This window comes from Mobula birostris, chromosome 11, assembly GCF_030028105.1.
Source record: "Mobula birostris isolate sMobBir1 chromosome 11, sMobBir1.hap1, whole genome shotgun sequence".
Classification (NCBI taxonomy): Eukaryota; Metazoa; Chordata; class Chondrichthyes; order Myliobatiformes; family Myliobatidae; genus Mobula; species Mobula birostris.
Window position 1 is genome coordinate 33,839,746 of NC_092380.1, and position 20,163 is coordinate 33,859,908.

General features: G+C 42.5%; 1 protein-coding gene across 2 annotated transcripts in view; it reads right to left on the reverse strand.

Annotated features, from left to right (window-relative positions):
- The window catches only part of LOC140205015 (MOB kinase activator 2-like), a 76,089-nt gene that overhangs the window by 7,854 nt on the left and 48,072 nt on the right, over nt 1-20,163 (reverse strand). For both annotated transcript variants that reach the window (XM_072272075.1, XM_072272074.1), the window contains exons 2-3: nt 7,072-7,235; nt 5,153-5,246 (exon numbers count right to left, since the gene is read on the reverse strand). In XM_072272075.1, coding sequence (XP_072128176.1) covers nt 5,153-5,246; nt 7,072-7,235 — 258 coding nt within the window. The remainder of the gene's footprint in view (nt 1-5,152; nt 5,247-7,071; nt 7,236-20,163) is intronic.

Genomic DNA, 20,163 nt, shown 5'->3' on the forward strand with positions numbered 1-20,163 from the left:
CCCATCCTCTGGTCCCTCCCCCCCTTGCCTTTCTTCCCGGACCTCCTGTCCCATGATCCTCTCGTATCCCTTTTGCCTATCACCTGTCCAGCTCTTGGCTCCATCCCTCCCCCTCCTGTCTTCTCCTATCATTTTGGACCTCCCCCCCTCCCCCTCCAACTTTCAAATCCCTTACTCACTCTTCCTTCAGTTAGTCCTGACGAAGGGTCTTGGCCTGAAACGTCGACTGCACCTCTTCCTAGAGATGCTGCCTGGCCTGCTGCGTTCACCAGCAACTTTGATGTGTGTTGTTTGAAATTCCAGCATCTGCAGAATTCCTGTTGTTTCCATTTGTCTATCACCCTGCTTCTCCCTCCACCTATTCTCCCTCGCACCTCTTTATTCTGGCTATCTCCGCTCTCAGTCCGTGTAGAATACTATGCAAAAGCCTCAGACATCCTAGGTTTCTTATATGGCTTCAGATGGTGTGGCCTCCATAAAGCCCTAATCTCAACATCATTGAGGCTGTCTAGGATTACCTGGAGAGACAGAAGCAAGCAAAACAGCCAAAGTCTTCAGAGGAACTCTGGAAGGTTCTCCAAGATGCTTGGAACAACCTACCAGATGATTTTCTGATAAAAATGCATGACAATGCACCTAAGAGAATTGATACAATTTTAAAGTTCACACCAAATATTAATTTGATTTAGTTTTTTATTGTTTACTGCTCTTTATAGTATTTTTTGATATTTAGAAACTCTTGAATACATCTTTGCTTTACAGAATCTTATTACATGTGCAGAGTACAGTCGGGTCATAGCTCAAAACATTCTCTATTCTTCTACCTCCACAGATGCTGACTGACCCACTGAGTTCCTCCAGCAGCGTGTTTATTTGTTTCTGTCCAGATTCTACCATTTGTACTCCTTCATGCTCTCCAGGTTTACTGATTCTCTTTAGAAAAAGCCATCAGCTATTCTTACTCAGTTTGGTGACTCCAAGCTTCTGTAAATTGGAAACCATTCAATTTAAGGATGGGATCAGTGACAGATGCTCACCTACAGCTCATGAATGCATCCCACAAAAATATTTTTGTATCTTTTGGCAGAATGGTAGCTGTAAGATCAGGGTCTGATTTCCTCTGCTGCCTGCGAGGAGTTTGTACATTCACCCCATGACGCAGGTTTCCTGCGGGTGCTCCAGTTTTCTCCCATGTTCCAAAGACAAGTGTGTTAAGGTTAATAAGTGATGCTATGTTGGCCCTAAAAGTGTGGTGACACTTGCTGCTGCCCAGCACAATCTTCACTGATAGATTTGACACAAACAGCACATTTCACTGTATGTTTGATGTTTCAAAGTACGTGTGGTAGATAAAGCTAACTTTTATTTTTAAATATGGTTTGCCATAACATTCCCCTACTGCAGGGGTCCCCAACCTTTTTTGCACCGCGGAGACCGGTTTAATATTGGGTCCAATATTTAATATTGGTTTAATGTTGTTCAAGTAGGGTTGCCAACTTTCTCACTCCCAAATAAGGGACAAAAGTAGCAGTCAAATATGGGACACTTGTGTTTACCCCGAGAAAGACTACCATGACCATGAAGCCTTGTGCGGGCACCTGTGTGCGCATGCATGACGTGCGCATGCGTGTATGTGCCGATTTTTTTTTCTACAAATTGGTTTTGGCTTAATCTTCCCGATTCTGTTCTGTGAAACTACACTGTACATACATTATTTCTACTTTATATAGGCTTTACATTTATTTTATATAGGCTTTGTATTTATCATATCATTCCTGCTTTTACTATATGTTAGTGTTATTTTAGGTTTTATATGTTATTTGCTATGATTTGGCAGGTTATGTTTTGGGTCTGGGAACGCTCAAAAATTTTTCCCATATAAATTAATGGTAATTGCTTCTTCACTTTATGCCATTTCGGCACAAAAGGTTTCATAGGAACGCTCTACCTTAGCGGGGGAAATACCGGACAAGGGTGGTCCTGTATGGGACAAACCAATTTAGCCCAATATACGGGATGTCCCGGCTAATACGGGACAGTTGGCAATCCTATGTTCAAGTTCAACAGTACGTGCCAGGGAATGAGGAAAGGTGCAGCTGACTCATATCGCCAAATCATATCATTTCCTCGCGGCCCGGTAGCGCATGCTTTGCCGCCCGGTGGTTGGGGACCACTGCCCTATTGTGAATAAAAACTACTTCTAACATCGTGCTGTCTGTATCCTTAGGGTTGGAGTACAACAACACCTAAGACACGGTCTGATTGGCTTGGTGAAGATGAAATGCGTACTGAGTTCCCTCCTTTACTCCCTCTATACCCATGACTGTATCGCCACCCACAGCTCCAATCTACTAATTAAATTTGCCGACACTATATTGATTCAGCTCATCTCAAACAATAACAAGGTGGTCTACAAGGAAGGAGTCATCTCTCTGACACAGTGGTGTCAAGAAAACAACTTCTCCCTCAATTTTGCAAAAACAAGGGAGCTGGATGTGGGTTACAGGAGGAATGGAGACGGGCTAACCCCTTTTGATATTAATGGATCTGGGGTTTAGAGGATAAACAGCTTCAAGTTCCTCTGCATCCACATCACTGAGGACCTCATGTGGTCTGTACACACAAACTGTATGGTGAGAAAGGTACAACAGCACCTCTTTCATCTCAGACAGTTGAAGAAGTTTGGTTTGGGCCCCCAAATCCTAAGAACTTCATACAGTGGCACAATTGAGAGCATCCTGACTGGCTGCATCACTTCCTGGTATGGCAACCGTACCTCCCTTAATTGCAGGACTCTGCAGAGAGTGGTGCGGACAGTCCAGCGCATCTGTAGTTGTGAACTTCCCATGGGTTAAGGCTGATTTATACTTGTGCGTCAAATGGACGCTGTAACCTACGCAAGTGGCCTACGCGCGTTGTGAGCATTTATACTTGTGCGTTGGTGTGTCTGTGTCGCTCTGCAATTCGGGCACGTCACGCATGCGCACACACCTGCCCGTGCAAGGCTTCATGGTCATGGTAGTCTTTCTTGGGGTAAACAAGTTTAAAGCAAGCATCTTTTTTCGTAAAAGCGAAATGTGTCCTCCATAATTTCAGAGGTCTGCAAAGCTTTATGGAAAGCATTGCAGCCAGAGTTCCTTCCCTGCCCTTCAGTCGCCCAATGGGAAGATATTGCAGCGTAGGAGGAAATGCGATGCTACCAAGCAGACCAATCACAGTTGTTGCGGTCTGCGTTGCTGCGACGCGTAGTTACATTTTGGGAGAGGTGCACGTCAGGCTACGGCGTAGGGATCTGGGTAGCCTCTGCGTAGGGTTCGCGGCAACTCCGTACCTACGGCGTCAATTTGACACAGAAGTATAAATCAGCCTTTACAAGGACAGGTGCATACAAAAGGGCCCATAGGATCATTGGGAACGCAAGCCATCCCAACCACAATCTATTCCAGCTGCTACCATCTGGTAAGCGGTACCGCAGCATAAAAGCCAGGATCAACAGGCCCCAGGACAGCTTCTTCCACCAGGCCATCAGAATGATGAACTCATGCTGACTTGAGTGTACTCTATATTACATTGACTGTTCTATTTATTATAAATTATCATAAATTACTATGATTGCACATTGCACAATTAGATGGAGACGTTACATAAAGATTGTTACTCCACATGTATGTGAAGGATGTAAGAAATTAAGTCAATTCAATTGTTATTAAGATGAAATTTATTCTTCTTTAGGTTAGAAACATAGAAAACCTACAGCACAATACAGGCCCTTCGGCCCACAAAGCTGTGCCAAACATGTCCTTATCTTAGAAGTTGCCTAGGGTTACCCATAGCCCTCTATTTTTCTGAGCTCCATGTACCTACCCAGGAGTCTCTTAGAAGACCCTATCGTATCCGCCTCCACCACTATCGCCGGCAGTCCATTCCACGCACTCACCACTCTCTGCATAAAAAACTTACCCCTTACACCTCCTCTCTACCTCCTTCCCAGCACCTTAAAACTGTGCCCTCTTGTGCTAGCCATTTCAGCCCTGGGAAAAAAGCCTCTGACTATCCACACGATCAATGCCTCTCATCATCTTATTCAAAGGTACAATTTAATGTCAGAGAAATGTTTGCAATATACATCCTGAAATACTTTTTCTTACAACCATCCATGAAAACAGAGGAGTGCCCCAAAGAATGAATGACAGTTAAATGTTAGAACCCCAAAGTCCACCCCCCCCCGGCCCAGCTCCCCCTACTGTGCATGAGCAGCAGCGAGCAACAATCCCTCCTCCCACTTCAGACAAAAAAAAAGCACTGGCACCGCCGGCAAGCACTCAAGTGTGAGCAAAGCAATAGCAAAGACACAGACTTGCAGTTACCCCAAAGACTTGGCGTTTCACCCCGTATTTGACATACCGCAGGTTTTCGTTCTCCCTAATAAGGGAGAAAGAGGTGTCTCTAGTTTCCCACCCTATTCACCTAACTTTGATTTGCCCCTGTACTAACTCAATCAAAGTGGTAGGTGGACTGAGGCAATCACAGGCAGCATGGCTGCTGCAATTTCAACAACAAAATGACCAACAGAGCAACATAGTGGTCAGTGTAACGCTTTACAACACCAGCTATTGGGGTTGAATTCCCACCACTGTCTGCAAGCAGTTTATACATTCTTCCCATGACCACATGTGCATCCTCCAGGTACTCTGGTTTCCTCCTACATTCCAAAGACATACAGATAAAAAGATTCTGGGCATGCTATGTTGGTGCTGGAAGCTTGGTGATACTTATGGGTTGCCCCAGCACATGGTCAGTATTGGCTGTTAATGCAAATCACACATTTACTAACTCTGTGCTTCAATGTTATTGATGCACGTGACAAATGAAATTAATTTAACTTTAAAATGAACCTCAACAAGGAACTAGGTGCTATTCCCCAAGTGCATTTTTATAACCTTTGGCACTAGGGTTTCAGACCAATGTGGTCAAGATCTTCTCTGTCCAAGCTGTAAGAGAAATGAATTGATGAATTGCAGCCCTACTGACTGAATTTCTCTACTCTCTCTGTAATAGTGGGCTGGACCTCCACATTTCTCCTTTAACCCCTTTGTGGATTCAGTCTGAATAAACATTTAAATATGTAGCACACTGAGCAAAAAGTACTTACGTATTACACGCATTCATCACTGGGCAGGTCTCTGCTGTGCAGAACTCAGAGATTGCACTGTACTGGAGGTTTATGTGATTGAAAAATGTCGTCGCTGTTAATACAATCAATTAGAAATAAGAGTGAGGCAGAATATCACAATCAATATCAGTTAATTTAATAAAATTGGTCTTACTTCTTCCTTAGCCTTTTTTTCCCTTTCCACCTATCACCTCCCACTTCTTACTTCATTCCCCTTTCTCGCCCACCTACCTTCCCCTCACATGGTCTCACCAGTTAGCTTGTACTCCTGCTCTTGCACCACCACCTTTACCTGGCTTCTGCCCTCTTCCTTTCCAGTCCTGATGAAGGGTCTTGACCCAAAATATGATACCATGATATATCGATGCATTCGTTAGAATCTCAAAATCTGAGTTTATGATTTACTCCAGACACAAGAAATTCTGCAGATGTTGAAAATCCAAAGCAACACACACAAAATGCTGGAGGAACTCAGTAGATCAGGCAGCATCTATAGAAATGAGCAAACAGTCACACTTCTGGCCAAGACTCTCCATCAGCATGGGAAAGATCCCAAAGTAAAAAGGTGAGGGGAGGGTATAGGTGAAGCCGGACAGGTAGGAAACATGATGGGCTGGAGAGGATTGAATTTGTTAGGAGAGAAGAGTGGACCATAGAAGAAAGGGAGGTCAAAGAGGCAACCGGAGGAGATGATAAGCAGTTGAGAAGAGGTAAGAGGCCAGAGTGGAAGGGAATTTGTTTTACAGGAAGGAGAAATCAATATTCATGCCATTAGGTTGGAGACTACCCAGATGGAATATAATGTGCTGCTCCTCCACCCTGGGGGTGGCCTCATCGTGGCACAACAGGAGACCATGGGCCAACATGTTGGAATGGGAATGGGAATTAAAATGTTGGGCCCCTGGGAAGTTCTGCTTTTGGAGGATGGAGCGGAGGTGTGAGACGAAGTGACCCCAAAAATTAAGACAGGTCTCACCAATGTAGAGAAGGCTGCATCAGAGCACCGGACAAGATAGATGACCCCAGCAGATTCACAGGTGAAGTGTTGCCGCACCTGGGAAGACTGTTTGGGCCCTGAATAGAGGTGAGGGCAGGTGAGCACTTAGACCGCCAGGAGGGAGATTGGTGGTGTTGGGGGGGGGGGGGGGGTGGACAATGGACAAGGTAATTACAGAGGGAGTGATCCCGGCAGAAAGTGGAGGGTGGAGGAGGATGGTAAAATTGTGCTTGGTGGTAGATTTTGCAGATGTTGTAAATCTTCAGCAACACACACAAAACCTTGGAGGAACTCAGCAGGTCTGGCAGCATCTATGGAGAGGAATAAACAGTTGATATTTCGGGCTGAGACACTTCATCAGGACCTCAGTCCTTCAGGTGAGGCCAAAATACCTAATGGACAGTCTCAGCCCAAAACAGCAACTGCTTAATCTCCCCCAAACCCCCATAGATACTGCCTGACCTAATCTGTATTTGCACAACCTCCAGCTCTGTAGTTGCTCAACCTCCTAGCATCCCTAAAAATACATCAATCATACAATACAGCAAATGAATATTGATGTTGACGTCGCTCATCAGCACTGAGCATATGTTTAGAATACACATCTTTTTCCTCTCTTATTTAGAGTGTGCAATGCAGGCATCATTTCTGTAAGAACAACTGAAAAAATAGGCTTTGGAAATTATCTCCCTTGTAGGAACACTGAGACACATGTAAGAGAAGCCAACAATAGAAATGGCTGACAAACTCTACACCCACCGCCCTCATCATGCTTACACAAACAGAGCTGAGCATGGAATATTGAATGGTAATAAGCACTAAACCCTGACAAACCTGAAGTATCAGCTGACCAAACTATTCTTCTGTTGCTACTCTTTCGCTTAGAGTTAACTTTACTCACTGTTATTTGCCAACCACTCATTCTGATCAATCTCTCTGGGCAAAGAAACCAGCATGGGCAAATCAGCATCAGACACTCGGGCCGATGTATACTCTGCATCCAGATACAGTTTCTTCTCCTCAGGCAAAGGCAGTTTATCATCTGGCTTTGACTTTGCAGTCTTCCTGAGAGAGGGAAAAGAAAGAAAAACGGTATTAAAAATTTAGAAACAGCTTCCAAGCACTGAATTACAAAATACAGCTATTTTAATATTCAAAGATTTTTTTCTATTTGTATATCATGTAATTATACACCCAGTGGCCATTTTATCAGGGACACCTGCACACCAATGCAATTATCTAATCAGATAACCATGTGGCAGCAACTCAATGCATAAACACATGCAGACATGGTCAAGAGGTTCAGTTGTTGTTCAGACCAAACATCAGGATGGGGAAGAAATGTGATCTCAGTGACTTTGACTGTAAAATAATTGTTGGTGCCAGACAGGTGGCTTGAGTATCTCAGAACTGCTTACCTCCTGAGATTTTCATGCACAAGTCTCTAGAGTTTACAGAGAATGGTCTGGAAAACTAAAAACATCCTGTAAGCGGCAATTCTGTGGGTAAAAACTCCTTGTTAATGAGAGAGGTCAGAGGAGAATGGCCAGACTGGTTCATGCTGACAGGAAGGCAACAGTAATGCAAATAACAACATGTTACAAGTGATGTGCAGAGGAGCATCTCTGAACGCACGGCATGTTTAACTTTGATCAGCTACAGCAGTAGAAGACCACAAACATATTCTCAGTGGCCACTGAGTGCATGTTTAACTACGGAGAGAAAAACCCCATTTAACTCCTTCTTTAACAAAAAGTCTCGGCAGAGGATGTACTTATTTGGGCCATTGGTAAAATTCCATCTTCCCAGAACATACTGGTGCAATTTTACACTGCCATCATAGAGAGCATCTGCACATCAGCCATTACTGTCTGGTTTGATGCAATATACGAAAACTATAGTGAACTGTCAGGTCAGCAGAAAAAGTCATTGGCTGCAGTCAGTGCAGGCCCTGTACGTGCCCAGGACACAGAAACGGGCAGGAAAGCCATTGCGGGCACTACCTACTCAGCAAATGTGACCCACATAGATCCCACTTGCTTCCCCATTCTGGTATGAACAACAAGTCAACCTCTTGACAATGCACCTTTATGCACTGAGTTGCTGCCACATGATTTTCCTAAAGTTTCCTTCTGGAAAGCGCTATCGGGCTATTGAAACAAAAAGTTCACAGCATCTTAAAAGTTTCTTCCCCCAGGTATTTAATCAGATCAATTGTAGTCAGCCTGAACCTCCCTCTATTACCCCATCAATGCATTGCACTGTAAACACTTTTAAACCACTTTTCTGTAATTCTGTTTACATTGTAAATACTTGCTGGCATTTATGTATTTATGCACATTTTATTCCATATCTGTACTAACTTTCTGATATAATTCTTAATAAATATAATCTATCACTTAAATTACAGAGAAAGGTTGAACAAGTTGGGTCTTTTATTCTTTGGAACGTAGAAGGTTGAGGGGGGAACTTGATAGAGGTGTTTAAAATTATGAGGGGGATTGATTGAGTTGATGTGGATAGGCTTTTTCCATTGAGAGTAGGGGAGGTTCAAACAAGAGGACATGAATTGAGAGTTAAAGGGCAAAATTTTAGGGGTAACATGAAGGGGAACTTCTTTACTCAGAGAGTGGTAGCTGTGTGGAACGAGCTTCCAGCAGAAGTGGTTGAGGCAGGTTCGATGTTGTCATTTAAGGTTAAATTGGATAGATATATGGACAGGAAAGGAATGGAGGGTTATGGGTTGAGTGCAGGTCGGTGGGACTAGGTGAGAGTAAGAGTTCGGCACGGACTAGAAGGGCCGAGATGGCCTGTTACCGTGCTGTAATTGTTTCATGGTTATATAAATGTTGTTTTTGTTGCATGTCACTCCAAACACACAGCAAATTGCTAATGTAAATGTCTATGATGAATAAAGTTGATCATTGCTGTAAACAGGCATGGGCAGAAGTCTGACTGATTGATCAGGACAAACAGCTACTTCCTATTCATACCATTGCATACGATGAGGATGAATCACCAGTATTTTTGAATCCCCAACATCTATTCTTTCACTACAATTTGCCCTTGCTAACCTAAAATGTACAATCACTTATCATATCTCCTTCTTGAGTGTACAGTATCTTTCCCCCCTGGGCAAAATGTCTGATATTAAAGGGCATGCACAAGGGGAGTCAAAGAAGACTCAAGGGGCAAGTTTTTATTTTACAAAGAGAATAGTGGCTGCCAGGGATGGCCATCATCACCATCATTATTGCTGTGTTGTATGACGTGGATGATCATGGCCTCCATGACCATGATTGTTCTTGGCAAATTTTTCTACATAAGTAGTTTGTCATTGCCTTCTTCTGGGAAGTGTCTATCCAAGACAGGTGACGCTAGCTATTATCAATACTCTTCAATGATTGTCTGCCTGGTGTCAGTGATTGCATAATCAGGACTTGAGATATGCACCAGCTACTCATATGACCACCCACCACCTGCTCCCATGGCTTCACCTGACCCTGATCAAGGATCTAAGCAAGTACTACAAATTGCCCAAGGGTGACGTGCAGGCTAGCAGAGGGAAGAAGTGCCTTAACCTCCTATGGTAGAGACGTATCTGCACCCCGTCCCCAGGGATGGTAGTAGAGGCAAACATGATAGAAGTTCTTAGATAGGCACATTAACCTGTAGAGCTTAGAGGGATATGGCCTTGTGTGTATAGAAGGGACCAGTTTAACAGGCATTTATTTACTAGTTTAATACGTTTGGCACAGCATGGTAGGCACCTAGTTGATTCAAGCTGTTTTTCTCTTGTGAGACATAGCTTCTTACTTCCATTTTAGTTCATTTCACTGTTTCCTCACCAAGCCTAGTTTCTATTTAGGATTACCAACTATACAGGCTCTAGGCCAGTACTTACTGTAGTTTAGAAGAACGGGTGTGGGGAATCCCATTGAAACCTATCAGATATTTAAAGGTCTAGAGTGCACGTGGAGAAGATGTTTCCTATAGTGGGGGAGTCTAAGACCAGAGGGCAAAGCCTCAAAGTACAAGGACATACCTTTATAATTGAAATGGAGGAGGAATTCAGAGGGCAGTAAACCTGCGGAATTCACTGCCACAGATGACTGTGGAGGCAAAGCCATTGGGTGTATATAAAGCGGATGTTGATAGCTTCTTGATTAGTAAGGGTGTCAGTTTACAAGGAGAAATCAGGAGAACGGGGCTGAGAAGAATACTTTATCAGCCATGATGGAATGGTGGAGCAGGCTAATGTGGGCCAAAAGGCCTAATTCTTCTCCTATATCTTATGATCTTATGATTGTCAAAGTGTTTATGAGAATTAAAGGCGAACTTCTTGGACAAGCAGGTCAGAAGGAAAAAGTCTTCAGGGAAATAAAAATTAATTTACAAAAGAAAACCTTTTTTAGACATAACAATTAAAATTTTAGCCCACTGAGAAAGGTTATTAGTCCCATGCTGACCAATCACCTTCCTACACACTAGGGGCAATTCACTGCTGTCCATTATCCCATCAACCCGCACACCTTTGGGACACAAGAAACTGGGTGCTTGGAGGAAACTACAGACAGACCGTGAAAACTCTGCATATATGACACTATAGGGCAAGATTGAACCTGTGTCACCAGAGCTGAGACCACTAGGATGGGTACCAAAACTTTGATGTGCAAACAGGTACTGAAGAACTGGTTCATTTTTATCAGTTGCAGTAATGTGGCAAGCCACAAGCCTTTATTTCTTTCTCTTTCCTGGACCATTCTTCATTCAACCCACTGTGACACAAAGATCACATTTAATCTGAACAATATTTTCCATGTAGTCAAAACAATCTACATCACAATTGTATCACAGCAATTTGAATACGTGGGAGCACAAGCTGTAGAGAGTAGTGAAGTCAGCCCAATACGTCACGGGCACATCCTTCCCCACCTACAGTGCGATCTACATGAGGCACTGCCGGGCTGTCCACTGTCCGGGCTTCAACACCTTCTCACATCTATCATCGAGCAGTAGGTACAACACCAGGGTCAAGATTAACCATTCAGTTCATGAACTGACTGGCACAACCCTAAATTACCAAATCTCTTACTAACTCTTCCTTCAGTTAGTCCTGACGAAGAGTCTCGGCCTGAAACGTTGACTGTACCTCTTCCTAGAGATGCTGCCTGGCCTGCTGCGTTCACCAGCAACTTTGATGTGTGTTGCCTAATTACTGCATCTGTATTTCGACACCATAATCACTTTAATCACTTTGCACTACAATGGTCTTTGCTGTTTTAGTTATGTTCTTTCTTGCAATAAGTGTATAGGCAGCACGCTAGCGTAGTGGTTAGTACAATACTTCTACAAAGCCAGAGATCAGTGATTGTGTTTCAATTCGTACCGCTGTCTTTAAGGAGTTTGTATATTTTCCCCAAGACCGCGTTGGTTTCCACAGGGTGCTCTCATTTCCTCCCACATTCCAAAGATGACCGGGTTAGGATTAGTAAATTGTGGGCATGCCATGTTGGCATCAGAAGCATAATGACACTTGTGCCCCCAGCACAACAAGCTCGACTTTGCCCACACAAGGTACTGCTTGGAATTCACATTTCTAGACAGTGAAATCTCATACAATTCAAATTTTACTTTACTCACACAGTGACCAAACATGTGGTTGAAATTGGGAGCTCAGTACTATAAACACTGGCTTTCTCTCATGTGAAGCAGCACCAGAAATACATTTAAAAAACCTTATTCTTCACTAACCAAGGTCAATATTGTAGCATAACTATACCCCTTCCACTAAGTATCTTGTAGTGCATTTGTGTTGGGGTTGGCATACAAAGATAATCAAAATCTAGTTACAATGCTTTTAAGTTGTTATATGTCTTTATGTTTTATGTCTGCTGTTTGCTCTGTACACTTACAAAAACCATAAATTATCTTTGGCTAATTGCCTCAATGCAATATTCACAGGAGCAAAATGACACCCAAGTAGGTCGAGGTATCAATGAACAAGTGCTTGAGTAACTATAAAAAAGCATCAGTTCAGCTTTAGCAGCAAGCAGCTGTCAGCAAGAGTTAGCAAGGCCACACACACAACTTCTAAAGCTAATTCAAAATTTAGTTTAAGCACCACCTTGATCTCTTGGCTATCTCAAATATATTTCATACTGAACATATACAAATTAAAATAATAATGATATTCCATTCTGGATAAATGTCCTTGTACAGGTGAGAGGCCTCACTGTGATCCACTGTAAACAACAATGGTTTCCAACTCCAACCACCCACAGCTACCATTAGTTAGACTAAAAATTACCAATATCTTGTAGAGAAAAGCAGCAGACGAGGGGAGGGTTTGATACAGGCAGAAGACATTGTGCACCGGGATTGCACAGAAATATTGCACAGGGGTGGGGAGGCACTTGTACGGTATGTACTGAGATGTTGTTTATAAACACATTTAACTTACTTCCAGTCTGTTGGTGGAAGACTGAAAGTGCATCAGCTCAGAGGAAACTAGTAACTAAAATCATTCACTAGATTCCCAACCTATTTTATGCTATGGACCAAAACCATTAAGCAGGGGATCCATGGACACCAGGTTGGGAACCTCTGAAGGGCAAAGAGCCTTCTTCACTCATCTCATCTGCTATATTAAAATCTTTGTTTACAACTGGGGTACCATGGCTTTTGTGTGCATTGCAATATCCTATCAGGACCTTTCAAAAGGCCATCACTATTGGGAAGCACACAATAATAAAAAACAAATCTACCATTTCTCCTCTAAGACACAGGCCACCCCAAGTTGGATGTACTGGCATTCCTTTGCAACACTTGTTAAGATTCTGGAGCTTTCAATTTAAAGTACAAAATTATGGTGGGCTGCAGTTAATTGGGCCATCAGTTAAACAGGGCAATTGTCATTTGGAACAACTCTGAAAGAACAGAAGTTAATTGAGAAAATAGCCAGGACTCTGATGGAATTCTTTGAAGAAGTAACAAGCAGGATAGACACAGGAGAATCAACTGATGTTGTGTACTTGGATTTTCAGGAAGTTTTTGACAAGGAGTCACACAAGGCTGCTGAACAAGCTACAAGCCAATGATATTACAGAGAAAATACTAGCATGGATAATTTGGCAGTGGCTGATTGGCAGGAGGCTAAGAGTGGGAATAAAGGGAGCCTTTTCTGACTGGCTAATGGTAACTAGTGGTGTTCCACAGGGGTCTGTGTTGGGACAGATTCTTTTTACGTTGCATGTCAATGAGTTGACTTATTTTCTAAATGGAGAGAAAATACAAAAAAAAACTAAGATGCAAAGCAACTTGGGAGTCCTTGTACATGATTCCCCGAAGGTTAATTCACAGGTTGAGTCTGTGGTGAGGAAGGCAAATGCAATGTTAGCATTCATTTCAAAAGGACTAGAATATAAAAGCAAGAATATAATGTTGAAACTTTATAAAATATTGAGGCCTCATTTGGACTATCGTGAGCAGGTTTGGGCCCCTTACCTTAGAAAGGACATGCTAAAACTGGAGATGGTTCAAAGGAGGTTCACAAAAATGATTTCAGGATTGCATGGCTTGTCATATGAAGAGTGTTTGATGAGTCTGGGCCCGTATTCACAGGAATTCAGAAGAATGCGGCTGAGCTGATTGAAACCTATCGAATAGTGTAAGGCCTCGACAGAGTGAACGTGGAGAGAATGTTTCATACGGTGGGTGAGTCTAAGACCAAAGGACACGGCGTCAGAATAGAGGGGCATCCATTTAGAATTCTTTAGACAGATACTGGTGAATCTGTGGAATTCTTTGCCACGGGCAGCTGCGGAGGCCAAGTCTTTATGTATATTTAAGGTAGAGGTTGATAGATTCTTGACTGGTCAAGGAAGAAGAGATACAGTGAGAAGGCAGGAGATTGGGATGAGAGGAAAATTCGATCAGCCATGATGAAATGGCAGAGCAGCCTCCAAGGGCCAAATGCCTAATTGTGCTCCTCTATCTTATAATTCCTTTAGTTTACTTGGGACCCTATGCTGCTTCATTGCGACAGGAGGCCATTACACAACAGTTTCTAACTAGCATCAGTTGCGTGTGTTTGTATTCAAAAAGCAGTGATTTCTGTCCCTAACAGCTGGCAAGAAATAAGCAGAAGAAACAATTCAGAACTCTTTTGCCCACTATGGCTTCAAGCATTGAGACCGGAGATGCGAGAAACTGCTGGGAGTGAAATTGAAACAATTTCACTACTTCAAGTACCACAAATTTGAAGATATCAACAGTCATCTTGAATGTTACAATGAAAATGAAGATTTGGAGGATGCAATCATTGAAAGCATTGGATGAAGGCAGTCCACTATTGGATATTTGGGGCAGCCGCTTAATTGGGTCAAATTGTACTGGTCCCAATGTGCCCCAATTAACTGGAATCCATTGTATTCCCTTTTTTAAAGGTAGTGCAGCAGTTAGCATAACGCTTTACAGTGCCAGTGATCGAGGTTCAACGCCCGCTGCTGTCTGAAGTAGCTTATATGATCTTCCCTGCTACCACATGGGTTTCTTTTGGGTAGGCCAGTTTCCTTCCACATTCCAAAGATGCGTGGGTTAGCGTTAGTGAGTTGTGGGCATGCTCTGTAAGTTGTGGGCAACGCTTACAGGCTGCCCCCAGCTCATCCTTGGAGTGTGTTGATTGTTGATACAAATAACAGATTTCACTGTTTCCATGTTCATGTGACAAATAATGCTAATCCTAAAGCCATTGACCCAGTGAGACAGAATGGTTTAAATTAAGCAATGTCAACAGATGGACAGAACTGACCACCCAGACCTTGTCCTCTGCCCTAGCTCCTGGTTATAAAAGATTACGAAACAAACCCATTTAAATTTGGGTCTTTTGTTCTACATCCCTCTCATCCATGCACCTATTCAAACTTCACTTAAATGCTGAAATCAAGCTTGCATACATGAGTTTAATTCCACAAGCTATAGGCTCACTTTCAAGTACTTTACAACTCATGTTTTTAGTACTAGCATATTTTTAAAATCTATTTGCACAATTTGTCTTCTTTTTGCACATTGGTTGTTTACCAGTCTTTGTTTATTATAGCTTTCATAATTTCTATTGTATTTTGTTGTTTTCCTCAACATGGTGACATATACGTACTTTGATAATAAATTACTTTCACTTTTCAACTTGCATTATATCTGACTTTGTGATCCTAATTTCAGTTTTGGGAATTTTCGTACCTGAATGCTTTGTTCTGCATGCTCCAATTCCCATCAAACTGCGACGCCCAATCTGTGACCGACCTCAACTACTTATGACTATCGCCACAGGAATGGGGCTGTGTTTCATTTTAAATACAGAGGCATCAATTAAATTTTAATGATAGAGTCTGACCACTAAACTGCTGAAGCCACTGCCATTTACTCTCCCCTACCAAATGACAAATGTTTTTAATTGTCAGTTATTACTATTTTCTGTTGTTTCATCTTCTCTGGAGACACACTGATGTCAGCACAAAAAGCTAGCTAGAGGGTCGAGAATAGAATTTGGTTGTTTTAGGCAAGAGGGAAAAAGTAGAAAATTAAGTAGGATGAGAAGAGGAAAGAGAGGAAAGGTATAAAAAGAGGGATAGAAAGAAAGCAGAAAGAGGGTAAACAAGTGAATACCTGCCAGAAGCTGGAGAGAGCTACCTTAAGCAGGTTGTTTTCAGCTTGCTCACATGGGGGTGCTACAGGTTTACTAGTTCAGGCTTGCTGCATTCCATAATTAATCACTGCTCTTTGACACTTAGCCCCACTTTTGTCTATTCCACCGCCTGCTTACTGCCAGTTAGGATTCAACATCTGGCCCAAACCTGTCTTAGTGGGTATAAACTCCCTTGGGCAAAGGGATTTGGTGTCTACCTAGAGGGTTAGAGAATTTTGTTTAAAAAAATAACATGAAGGGCTGCAGAGCCTTCTTTGCATTTCATAAAGGAAAACTTTGAGGAAGCTTAGCTGTCTTAATCCTAAGGAATGAATGATTTCAAGTTCCTGCAACTCCTACAAACTATTTGCCAGTAAGTGTCACCAAGCAAGGTTGTGACTCAGGGATGGGATAGATCAGCTGGTTATGATGTAACAATTTTATTTATTCATCAGCATTTTCAATTCTGTTAATGCAGTACCTTAGAACATGGCTCCATAGATTCTATGATACAGAATTCACATGGGCATTATATGACAGCAGGCAAACATTCTTTAAACTGCAGTGGGACATTACAATGAATACATACCGAATACGAAAAGGAGCAGGAAAGCTGGCAAGGCCTTTTCTTAACTCACAGATCACAGTACGTAGCATGGCAGTGAAGCACTTAACATAATGCTTTACAACGGCAGCAATTGGGGTTCAATTCCCACCGCAGTCTGCAAGGAGTTTGTAGGTTCTCCCCATGACCTCCTGTTTCTACCTAATACGAACAAATAGTACATGACAGCATGCTATATTACTTCCAAAGGCTTGGTTTCACTTATGGGGTGCCCGCAGCACAGTCTCAGACTGTGCAGTTCGTTGATACAAGCGGCACGTTTCACTGCATGATTCGATGTCTACGTGACAAATAAAGCTACTTATCTTTTATCTCTTTATAGATCTAGGATTATGTTTTGGAGTGATACGAAAGATCCTGAGCCCATTTTGAGGTGCAGTTCAAATCTACATGCTTGCATCTCCTTTGCTATGACACTATTACCCGTGGCAGAATTTGACAGCGAGTTTCCGCAAGCCATGTGGGGATGTGGTATCAGTGAAGATACTTCCTGGTGGAATTAGGTCTGGGCCCAAAATTGACCCAAGGATCGCCAGGAATTAGCATTTACACATCGGGTATCTATTTTAGGGCAAGCTGCCAACATCCTCCGTGTCAAGTTGAGCTCTCTGGTTGGCAGTAGAATCCTGGCTGTGTTTTGGGAGTGAGCCAAGTGTGGAAAGGAAGTTAGCAATAGCAAGTGTGTGGTATAGGGCAGTGGCCAATAATTGTAGAGTTATAGGAAACAGTAACACTCTCATTCTTCTCAACTCTGGAGAGACCAGCCCCATCGTTCTCAATGCAAGAAACGAAAGGAGGAAGAGTCCATTCATCTCCTCATGCTAAGTCTATCATTCAATAAAATCTGGGCTGATCTATTATATTAATGCCATGTTTGCAAACAATCTCTATGTTGCTTGATTTCTTTAATATATCCAAAAATGTTCCAACCTCAATCTTGAATACGTTTAGCAACTGAGCCTCCAGACCTCTTCAGAGTTTTTCATCTCCAAGACCTAAATGGCTGACCCTCAAGTTATGACAGAGTACTGTTCCTATTAATTGTTGGCAGCCCAGACAGCTGCCAAATTGGAAATAAGACCATTGACCAGGGGTTGCCAACCTAGGCTCCATGGATAACTTGGTTAATGGTAGGGGTCAAAGTCAAAGTCTGTCCCGAGCCTTTGTGGCCCATCAGGCCGGTGCTTACGCCGGTTTCTGTGGCATGAAGCGACTGAGAGTACCAGACTCCCGCCGCCGCCCCCCCCCCCCCCCCCGGATAGGACGCCTGTCTATCACGAGGTTAACCCCCAGCATTTTGCCGGTACCCATTTACGGCTGGGTGGACTGGAGCAGTGTGCGGTTAAGTGCCTTGCTCAAAGACACAACACGCTGCCTTAGCCGAGACTCAAACCCACGACCTTCAGATCGTGAGCCCAACGCCCTAACAACTTGGCCACGTGCCACACAATGGTAGGGGTACATGGCATAAAACAAGGTTGGGAATCCCTGCCATAGACCCAGGAGGACAAAAATGACTACAAAAACTAACAAATCCTTCCTGCCTGACTCCCAACACATGATTGTACGTTTCAGCTGTACATAGGTCAGTCATTTGGTAAAGCAGAGAGGACCTGTGCTTTCGGACTGTGACTCCAGGTCTTGCAAGGTGCAGAAACATAATCCCTGAAAGACCCAGTACAATTCTGCATGTTTCGAAGAATTTTGTATGTCTGAATTCAGCCACAGATCCAATACTATTGAATCCTGTACTTAAATCAAAACAAATAAAACCAGTTAGTTGGAAATTATGCAAGCATGTATTAATGAAGCCACAGGTTTAGAAGCAGGGTCAAGATCTACACAGATCAGCTTTAGGCTGTTATTAAATCAGGCCTAACATGCTTTGTGCATGTTAGACACCATAAAACAGGTGCAATTATTACTTTTCATTCCAAAGTTTAGATGAAGGAAAAATACAGAAGGAATTTAAGAGTTAACGAAAAAATGTCACTAATAAACAAGGGTGTATTTTCCTTTAAGTAATCAATTGAGAACATCAATCCATAAGTAGAGATCTTCAGGCATGTTCAAAGGTAAACCATTGAGGAGGAAGTCGATCATAAACCGGTCTGTGCAGGTTCTCAGAAGACCTGAACTGCAAGAGGTACATATTCCAACCTGGGTTATTCTACTTAACTTTATATAAGCAACTGTCATTATTAGAATTTTAAGAGAGTAAAGCTGTCAGTTTGGATGTGCAAAAGTAAAGTATACAGGCTGTCAATAATATTTAAGTTACATAATACCAGGGTGATTTTCTGGCTATTATGGATTTTAGTGACAAGGTAAGATGATGACACAGACCAAAAGGCATAAGAGCAGAATTTGCTATTCAGTCCATCGAGGGCTCCGCCATTCCATCACAGCTGATTTATTATCCCTCTCAACTCCATTCTGCTGTCTTCTCCCCGTAACCTTTGACAGCCTTATTAATTAAGAATCTATCAACCTCCACTTTAAATATTCCCAATGATTTGGCCTCTACAGCCGGCTGTGGCAATGAATTCCACAGATTCACCACCTTCCTGCTAAAATTATTCATCTCTGTTCTAAAGGGACATCAATCTATTCTGAGGCTGTGCCCTCTGCTCCTAGACTCGCCCACTACAGGAAACATTTTCTCCATGTCCACTCCATCTAGGCCTTTCAATATTCAATAGGTTTCAATGAGATTTCCACCCTCTCCCATTCTTCCAAACTCCAGCAAGTACAACCCCAGAGCCATCAGCCGTTCCTGATATTAACCGTTCTGTATATTGCAATATTACTAACCAGATTAACAGCACTAATTGAAGTTTGACAAAGTAGGAGTCTGCAGCTTGTAATGCTTGAGTCTTTTTTGCTTCAGTTCCAAATGTCACATCAGAAATGCTGCTGTACTTTAAGCAGAAATTCTGACATACAGTTTGAAATGCACTCCCATTGAGATTTATACCTTGTACAATTTTAGGATTACTAGCTAATTATGAAATCTATTATGTAGACATAACACACTTGAAAGTTTCGTCATGTGTCACCTGCTTCATGACTTTTAAAATAATGATCAATTATCAAGCAGGCATAATCATTTTTTGCCTTGACACCACCATTACTAACACAAAAGGAACAAGGTCTGGATGCTGAAGCTGCTTTAAAACAAATGGAAGATTAGGAAACTGATGCAGTAAGAAAACCACCTGGAAATTTTCACCCACAGGCTAAGACTGCTGAATAAGTTACCAAGAAAGGTCGTTGTTGCAGAAAGCTTAGATAAGTTTGATGTACCTGTGTAGGGACAGCAAAGGGAAATGGTATGTATATGGGATTAAAAATAAAGATTAGCTTTATTTGTCACATGTACACCAAAACATACAATTTATGTGTCCTTTGTATCAAATCGAATTTCATCAGGACTCTCTGGACGAAAGTTTACTGCCTGAAGCATTGACTATTCAAAGCTTCTGGCACAAACATAGCATAATCCTTACTAACCCACACATCTTTGGAATGTGGGAAGAAATAGGAGCACCTGGAAGAAACCCATAGAGGAGCTTAACGTACAGGAACCCTTAGGGGACAGTGATCATAATATGATTGAATTCATAATGCAATTTGAGAGGGAGAAGCGTAACTCACATGTATCTGTACCACAATGAAATAAA